The 9,577-nt window shown below is 44.3% G+C and overlaps 1 protein-coding gene across 2 annotated transcripts in view; it reads right to left on the bottom strand.

Moving 5' to 3' along the window:
* Positions 1 to 9,577, bottom strand: part of NPHP4 (nephrocystin 4) — a gene marked incomplete in the record, with an annotated part of 159,079 nt that overhangs the window by 113,853 nt on the left and 35,649 nt on the right. For both annotated transcript variants that reach the window (XM_027770657.1, XM_027770658.1), the window contains 2 exon segments: positions 1 to 151; positions 6,718 to 6,854. In XM_027770657.1, the coding sequence (XP_027626458.1) occupies positions 1 to 151; positions 6,718 to 6,854 (288 nt within the window).

Here is a 9,577-nt window from a genome sequence, read left to right as displayed (position 1 = left end):
TGAAGCTGGCCGAGCGCGTCAAGGCCACATCCATCTCAGGTACCAACACAACGACCTGTGGCCTCTGCACAAAGCCGAGACCATTGTGCACACCCACGTGTAGACGCCGCTCCAGGATCTCCAGGGTGCCACCATCCAGCAGGCCGCCCTCCTAGAAGAAGCACAGATGGAGTGAGCCTGGCACAGAAAAGAAGAGGGAGCTCACCAGAGAGCTACCAGCAGGGAAACGAACAAAGAAACCGTAATAGAAGTTGCAAACATTTTCAGATCAGACAAAGCTTAAGTCGAAATGAGTTCCTGCAGGCCCAGCCATAGCAGCACCTGCTGGTTGATGCTGCTACTCAGAAGATGGAGCCCACGTGGGAGGCCTGGATTTGATTCCTGGCCCACCCTAACAGCCAGAAATGGTTGTACGCACCTCTCGTACTTGAGAGGCTAAGATAGCAGAATCACAGCATAGTGTGTCCTTGTCTAATTAAAATAATAATAATAATAATGAATCCAAACAAATAACAAATATATAATCCAATCATAACTGGTAGCATTGGGGCATCTTCTAGGCAGCGCTGGCATTTCAGACACAGCATGATCTGCTCAGTACAACACAACGTCTTAGATGCCTCAATCGCCAAACTCTCTCTAGCTTTCCAAAGTTGCACTGACAATTCTCAAGAGGCAGAAAACTCAAAACCATGGACCCCAGATCTTTCAACAACACTTGAGCCTCCAAGGTCTGGTAGCCCACTTCCCTAGCTGAAGAGAGACAATGAGGAAGAGGCACCTGGAGGCAAACATGTCAAGTGTCTACCAGAGACCTGAGACTTGGGGAGGAAAGGGAAAGGGGAAAGGAGGGGGGGAAGATGGAACATGCTTAGGCAATGTCATAACCAATAAAAATGGAATCTGCCCCAAAGTGATCACAGCATATTAAAGTATTTTATCTTAACAAGAAATGTATAGGCACTCTGAAAAATGAACAAGGATTTTCCTCTAGGCTATTAGTGTTTATTAAGTTATGTGATCTCTGCAAAATGATTCCTAAATTTTCAAGTTTTTCTTCATTGTCCATTAATCAAGCAGCCTAGACCTAAATTCAGTCTATTAATCTTTAATAAAAATAAAACTATGGCAATAACTGAGTGCCTGACAGTTGGGTAGGGACAAAAATACAAAGACAGTAAAAATATATACTAAAGTGATTTTTATGGGAATGTGTAAAATTCAATAATGATACTCTTAAAATATCTCTACTTTCACACAATCCACTCTGAAAAGTAAGAAAATAGCAGGAACTACACCAAGAAAATAGATGGTGCCATTTCAATCCTATCCTCCACTTTGTATTTATATTTCACATAAGGCTGTATTTTGTGGAACCACATTTTCAAGAATGGGTAAAGAGCAAAAACATCCATCTCATTCATACATAAATATAAGTAATAACTTGCTTACTTCATAGACTAGAATGCTTACCGAGTGACTGAATCATTCATTCTCACAACAACTACTGGGACCAGCAGTTAGCGTAATGGCTATGTTGCTGGACTCCCACATAGTCGACCGCGGTTCGCGTCCCGGACCCAGCGGTTTAAAACTCACACCGGGGGTGTGTGCATGCATGCCCAAGATCCTGAGAGGAGAATGGAGGAGACAGGATTTGTGGTATGGCTATCCCCCCGGGGGGTGATTTCTCACTGTCTGTCTCTCTCTGTCTGTCTGGCAAGCGCATGCGCCCTATAGCAAAAAACTCTCAAAAAAAAAAATTATTAAAGCCAACAACAAATATTAAAGCCCTACTATGTGCACTATGTGCACTGTGAACACACATGACGTGTAGTGGTAACAGTGAACAAAACAAAGCCCCTGTCCTTTTGGTACAAACATTTACAAGAAGAAACTGATGATGACCTGTGATTAGATGAGAAAGCAGATGCTCCCAGAAAAGGTAAGTACCTAGAAGAGAAGCAAGAGGATGGGATAGAAAGGCCTGGTAAGGATGCACCACCACAGGACCACAGGGTGCCCTGTCTAGGACAGTCAGGTGCACGGAGACCTGAAGCTGGAAAGGTACCATGCAAGGATCTGCAGGAAGTACACAGGAAAGCCACCTGTGTGTGCAAAGGCTCTTGGTGGAGTAAGGGTGAGTTCACAACTATAAAGCAGCCCAGGGAGCAGCACAGACTGAAGCCAGGAGACCAGCAAAGACCAGATCCCTCACATCTTAAATACACAGCAAGGAGGCTAGGTACCAGTCCAAGGGTGGGGAGAAGCTAACAGGTGTTCCTGGTTTTGGAGTACTGGGATTTTTTAGTGATTTTTTGCTTTAGGGCACATGCACTCGCTAGAGAGACAGAGAAACAGAAAGGAGAAATTGCCCCCCAGGGGGGATGGCCATGCCACAATCCCTTTTCCATTCTCCTCTTGCGATTTTGGGCACACACACAACCAGGCTCAGCATGAGTTTCAAGCTGCCAGGTCCAAGACTCAAACCATGGAGGGCCATGTGGGAGCCCAGAACCTTAACCATTACACCACCTGCTAGCCCCAAGCTAACAGGCTTTAAACAAAAAGAAAAATGGGTTTCTGTTTTTATAAGATTACTCTGACTACTGAGTGAAAACAAAGATGTGCCCTGAGACTTCTAAGTGAGTATTACAGACTAACACTTCATCCAAGAATTTCTTTCCCCAATACCTAATGAGCAAAAATAACAAAAGCTGCAAAACCTCATCCACAGCTACCAAGCAAGGAAGGCAGCACAGCACAGCACAAAAGCCTTCAAGACCTGGGTGCCAAGACAAAAGCCAGAGACCCTGGAGCTCCAAGGGTAGGCATGCAGGTCTCCATGCCTATCTCTGCTGCTGCCATGTTGGCAAAATCCTAAAATTCCACCAAAATCTGCATGCGGTAGATGGCTCGTCTGTGGGCTCTAGGTAATGTCTTTCTGAAGCCACACCCCTTGCCCTGTAACTTTAAGCCCCCTACCTTTCTGACCCTGGACTTGGTCAATGATTTGCTTTGACCAGAGGGACAGTAGCAAATTTAATGCAGAAGCCTGAAAATGTGTCTGAGAAATGTACATTTCCGGTTCCTTCCTTACCCTCCACCTCCAAAAGAACAAGCCAGAATGGCTGCTAGAGGGTGAGAGACCACACATGGAGCCAAGCCATACCCACCGAGGCCACCCCCAACCAGTCAGCCCCAGCTGACCTGCCAGCCAACTGCAGACACATAAGGATGTTTCCAAAAAGTCCCTTTTCTCCCTGCTTAAGATTCTACTAGTCTGGGACCAGCAGTTAGCATAATGGCTATGTCGCTGAACTCCCATGTAGTTGACAGTGGTTCAAGTCCTAGACCCGGAGGCTTTAACTCACGCCGGGCACGTGTGTGTGCGTGCCCAAGATCCCGAGAGGAGAATGGAAGAGAAGGGATTGCAGCATGACCAACCCCCCTGGTGGGTGATTTCTCGCTTTCTATCTCTCTGTCTCTCTCTGTCTTTCTGGCAAGCACACACGCCCTATAGCAAAAACCTCTCAAAAAAAAAAAAAAAAAAGATTCTATTAGTCAAAGCCATAATATATACACAACATCCCTAGCAGGACCATAATGACTCCAAACTGAGAACAGCTCAGAAGCCCATCAACAGCAGATTAGACAAATAAATCATGGGGCACTGACACAGCAGAATACTATAGAGCAAAGACGGTAAGCAAACTGACCGATGGTGACCAACAAGAATGACTCTTACAGGAGTACAGTTTTCAGCAAAAGGAATAAAACATACAAGTATGCTTTCATGTAAATAAAGGTCAAAGCAGGCAAGTCTATATTATTTATAGAAGCATCTCGAGGTGGTAAAACTAGAACAAAAAGTAAAGGCATGACAAGCATAAAAGTTTGGGGGGTGGGCAGGATGGAAGGTACATCCAAGAAGAGCCCCCCAGGGCTGCACAGGCACTAGCTACAAAGACTCTCCTCCTCACCCTGCCAGGGCTCCACAGGAAGGCTCACAGCAGAAAAGAATGGAGACAATTAGCACTAGCAGACATCTGGGTCCATGTTAGTTTCTCAGCCCTCTGCTGGTGAAGTTTCTTTCCTTTTGTTTCAAAAGTCAACTGTAACAGACCAGCAGTTGGCGTAATGGCTATGTCGCTGGACTCCCATGTAGTCAACCGTGGTTCAAGTCCAGGACTGGGTGGCTTAAACTCACGCCAGGCGTGTGTGTGTGTGTGTGTGTGTGTGTGTGCATGCGTGCATGCCCAGGATCCCAAGAGGCAAATGGAAGAGAAGGGATTGCAGCATGGCCACATACCCTAGGGGGTGATTTCTCTCTCTCTCTCTCTCTGTCTGTCTGTCTCTCTCTCTCTCTCTCTCTCTCTGGCGGGTGCACACATCCCATAGCGAAAAACAAACAAACAAAAAACTCTCAAAAAAAAAAAAAAAGGAAAAGGTCAACTGTGAAGACTCTTATTGTTCTAGCAGAGGGGACAAGAGGTGGTTTGTCCCTCATCGAGCACAAGCCAAGAGAATTGACAGGGCTGACCCTTTCAGTCCCCACTACTGGGGCTTTGGCTCTCAGCCAAAGCAGGACACAGGCTGTCTACAGAACATCCCACACCCTCCTCTGTCCCCGCCTTTGCTGGGAACAGAAGAACAGCACAGGCAGGCCATGTTCGAGCAGCTTCTGTGACAGCTATCAGGCCCAGTTCTTCCAGAAAGAGTGAAGATTGTTACAAAACAAATCCCCAAACCTGCAACGTCTTTTCCCGGGATCTTCTGGCAAGCTTCTACACAGAAAACCCAAGAGAATCCTTACTGTTAATAGAGGTGACAAGAACTCGAGACGATCTCCTTGGACTTGGTATTACACAACTTGCCAATGCGTCATCAACACACAGGTAGGAGAGGAAATTTCAGAACATGCTGCATCGAGGAACATCCAAGCAGCACATGTCCGGATGTGCGCACTATGGCACAGGAGCATGCTGCCACAATGTCTCGCTGCAGGCTGCGGGCCAACAGAGAGAACGTCACTGCTGGCGGAAGGGCTGACTCTCCCAGAAGCCCCTGCCAGCGCATGTGGACAAATCCAGGTACGTAGGAGTAACGGAGAGGAACAGCAAAGTACTCTCCTCACAGACTCCCCACTGTAGAGTCCACAGGCCTACGTTCACACAGGAGGCAGAGCTTGAGTGTGAGACCAGGGAGTGCCTTTCACAGAAGCCACCTGGATGGGGCAAAATGCCTGAGGCTTCTTTCTTTTTTTTCCCTTTTTCTAGAAAGTTTTTATCTTTCTTTCATGAGAATGAAACACACAGAGAAACAGAAAGATAGCACTCCAACAAGATCTTCATGCTGCAACCCACCCCAAGTTAGCCTGGATCATGGCCACGCACACATATGCCCAGCATGCTCAACGAGGTCCTGGGACACAAACCCAGCACCCTTCCCATGCGGTGCATTACCACGGCACTACCACCTGGATCTCGAGGCTTCTTTCTAGTGGCCTCCTGAAATTAGCCAAACAGCTTTTGCAGATACAGAGTATATTATGATTTTCTCTATGCTGACTTAGTGATTTAATTTCTTTTTAAATGAGAACTGTTTCATAATCAAAATTAATGCCAACTAATGTTTCAAGCTAACATCATCTTCATCACTGTCCAAGTTAAGATAGAGGTTAGTAACTTGGAAGAGGCTGAGCTATAGGAGGAAATGCATCTTCAAAGATCTACTTTAGGGACCAACAGTTGTAGTAATGGCTATGTCGCTGGACTCCCATGTAGCCGACTACGGTTCGAGTCCTGGACCCAGTGGCTTAAACTCACGCCAGGCGTGTGTGCGTGCGTGCCCAGGATCCCAAGAGGAGAATGGAGGAGAAGGGACTACAACATGGCCATCTCCCTCAGAGGGTGATTTCTCGTTTTCTGTCTCTCTCCATCTTTCTGGTGAGCGTACGCGCCCTATGGCAAATCCTCTCCAAAAAAAGAAAACATCTACTTTACTTTCTTTCTTTTTTTTTTTTTTAATTTTCAGAAGGCATGCATACTTGTTGGAAAGAGACAGAGAGACAGAATGAGAGAAATGGTCATACCACAAGCCCCTCTCCTCCATTTTACCCTCCTATTGAGATTTTGGGCACATACACACAGGCACCGAGTGTGTTCCTTCCTTCCTTCCTTCCTTCCTTCCTTCCTTCCTTCCTTCTTTCTTTCTTTCTTTCTAAGGTTTTTGCCATAGGGCACATGCACTTGCCAGTGAGACAGAGAGAAACAGAGAGAAAGTAAGAGATCAACTCCCAGAGGGGATGGCCATTCTCCTCAGGATCTTGGGCAAACACACACGTGCCCAGTGTGATTTTTCAAGCCACCGGGTCTAGGAGTCAAATCGCAGTCAGCCATGTGGGAGTCCAGCATCTTAACCACTACACCACCTGCTGGTCCCAGATGGTTCAAGCCTCCAAGTCTGGGACTGGAACCACACAGTCAGCCATGCAGGATCCAGTCACCTTAACCACTATACCATAGGCTGGCCCCAGAGACCTACTTTAAGTATAGTTCAAGAACAGAAACGAGAGTCCCTCTTCAGCCAAAAGAAGGACAAGGCAGAGGCATGTTATCCAGCAGCACTGCCCTTCCCTGGTGGCATTAGATGCCCTCAGCCTTCTCCCAGCCACCCTGCCAGACACATCTTCATATTCAGTACAGAAGACAGTACCTCCCGGAAGTAGTCATTGACAAGGAGTCCCAGAAGCTCTTCCTCAAATTTCTCAAGGGAAGGATACAGGGTGAAGAATAAATCATCCAAGTACCATGTGACAGACTTCTGAAGGCGGGGCTTCCGGAATGCATCACCTGAAAAAGCAAGAGGGCTCGTACAAGATTATCCTTGGAACTAAAATAACCAGAAGCAAACAGGGGGCCCTCACCCATCTGAGACCTCAGGCCATGGAAAGATCACAGGGCAAGCACCGGAACAGAACACCACAGCAGTCCATCTCGGTTCAGGTTGACCTGCTACACTGATTAAACAAATACAAATTTCATTTGTGGTCCAAATTCTACCCCAAACCGCCTCTAAAAACAAATTGTATAATTCAGCAAATCAAAGAACCCAGATTACACAATGCAAAGTAACATCTGCTCCCCTTCAGCTTGGTTTCCCATCATCACTTTCTTCCTCTTCGACAAGAACGCAGCCAACTACGCCATTTCCTACTTTACTGCATCTACCTTGAACCATTTGGAAACACACAGGAATACTTTTGAGCCTCTTTAGGCCACAAGCAAAAACACACTGAGCTGGCTCCACACCCAGACTGTGAGCTCCTTGAGGAGAGAGGAGGACAATGGTGCCCGGCCTCCAGTTCAGTGTCCAGTGCAGAGCAGGCCTATGAAGAACCTCAGCAGAGAGAGAGAAGAAACAAGTCTGCTAGGGAGCCCTGCTCCACAGGCTCTGGACAAAGACTAATCCAGAAGGAATAGGGCAAAGTCAGTGGTTTGCCAATGAACACACACAGTCCTGTAGACCTACCCCTTCTATTTCCAAAGCATTTGAATATTCCACTGGTCCTATCTCTGTCTCTTCTAAGTCTTTTAATTTCATTTGTTTTTGTGTTTATATTTTTACTTATAATTACTCATCATACATCTTTGCAGCATACAGTATGTTTTTTCAAAGCCTACACGCATTACATGCCAAGCAAGTCAAAGATATTGCCATACACATCAGCCTCAACAGATAACTTTCCATTCTTGTGTCTATTAAATGTTTTTATGATTATTTACATATTTAGGTACAAGGTCTTCAACTCTTAAAAGTAAATTCCACAGTTACAAAAATAATTCAGTAGAGGTAATACTCAATGCTACGGAAACTGCCACCAAAGAAATCCTTCTATCCTGCTGGAAGGCTGTGGGTCAGCATCACTAAAAGGCAATTTTATCTCTGCCTTCATGCATATCAAAAGCCTTAAAAGTATCTTCCTCCATCTTCTGTCTCAGTAACTCTGCTTCTTTAATCTACTAGGGGAAAGATGAAATCCTAATCTTAATCAAAAATGGAAACAAAGTATTCATGTATAAGAATACTCACTGGGAGGTACCCGAGTGGTAGTGGTTAAGAAAGTCTAGTGGTTAAGAAAGCTGGATCCTACATGGTTGACCATAGTTTGAATTCCAGTCCCAGTGGTTTGAAAAACATACCAGGCATGTGTGCGTACATGCCTAAAATCCTAGTGGGGTGGAGAAACGGAGGAAAAACAGGACTGCAACATGACCATACCCCATTGGGGGGTTGCTTTTTCTCTCTTTCTCTCTCTCTCTCTCTCTCTCTCGTAAGCATACATGCTCTCTGGCAATAAAAAAAAAAAATGAAAATACTCATTTGAAACATTAGAGAAAAATCATAAACAACCAAATGTTCAATAATAGGGAAATGCTATTTAAAGTACTATCCATGTACCCCAAACAAGAACAAAATATCATACTGTCAAAAATAATTTAATGAGTGAAAAATAATATTGTGAGTGAAAAAAACAGTATAGTAAAACTGTGTTATTCCATTTCATGCCCATTCTATTTAAAAATATGTGCACTTAAATATATACCTATCTGTAGTCAGTAATTATAAATTATTTTAATTCCTTCTTAATGGTTTTCTGTATTTTCCCATCACAAACATGTTAGGTTTGTTGTTTTTTAAAAAGTGTATGTATTCCTTTCATCTTTTCGTAATTGCCAGAGGCCATGTGTGCTTGCCAAAGAGACACAGAGAGAAGGGAAAAAATTACCCCCCACAGCAAAAGTTCCCACAGCAATCCCTTCTCCTCCATTTCTGTTGGGTTTTCAGAAAACTCATGCTCCATTTTTGCATAGGAAAATACAACATGGCTTTTCCAAGAACAATACATCCTCCTGTCAAGATACGGGGTATGCCCGAAAATACACGAACACATGGAAACTGAACAACCTACTTCTGAATGACTTCTTCACTACTGAAGAAATTAAGGCTGAAATAAAAAAATTTATGGAAACAAATGATAATGAGTACACAAGTGTCCAGAATCTATGGGACACAGCAAAAGCAGTCATAAGAGGGAAATTCATAGCAATTAGTGCACATAAGAAAAGGATGAAAAGATGGCGAGTAGATAACTTATTATCATGCCTCAGAGAATTGGAAAAACAACAACAAACAAACCCCCAAAATGCCAGGCAAAAAGAAACAATAAAGGTTCGAGCAGAAATAAATGAAATAGAAAATAAACGAACCATACAGAAAATAAATGAAAGCAAAAGCTGGTTCTTTGAAAAGATTAACAAGATCGACACACCATTGGCTAGACTTATCAAGAAGAAGAAAGAAAGAAACCAGATTAATCAAATATGTGATGAAACAGGCAATATTACCACAAACATAGCAGAAATACAAAATATCATTAGAGGATACTATGAGTGACTTTACGCCAACAAACAACCTGGAGGAGATGGACAAATTCCTGGATCATATAATCTACCAAGATTGGATCAGGAAGACATAGAGAACCTGAATAGACCTATAACAAGCCAGGAGATTG

This window comes from Tupaia chinensis, unplaced genomic scaffold (assembly GCF_000334495.1).
Source record: "Tupaia chinensis unplaced genomic scaffold, TupChi_1.0 Scaffold000146_1, whole genome shotgun sequence".
In the NCBI taxonomy this organism is placed as follows: domain Eukaryota; kingdom Metazoa; phylum Chordata; class Mammalia; order Scandentia; family Tupaiidae; genus Tupaia; species Tupaia belangeri.
This window is presented reverse-complemented; position numbering and strand designations above follow the sequence as displayed.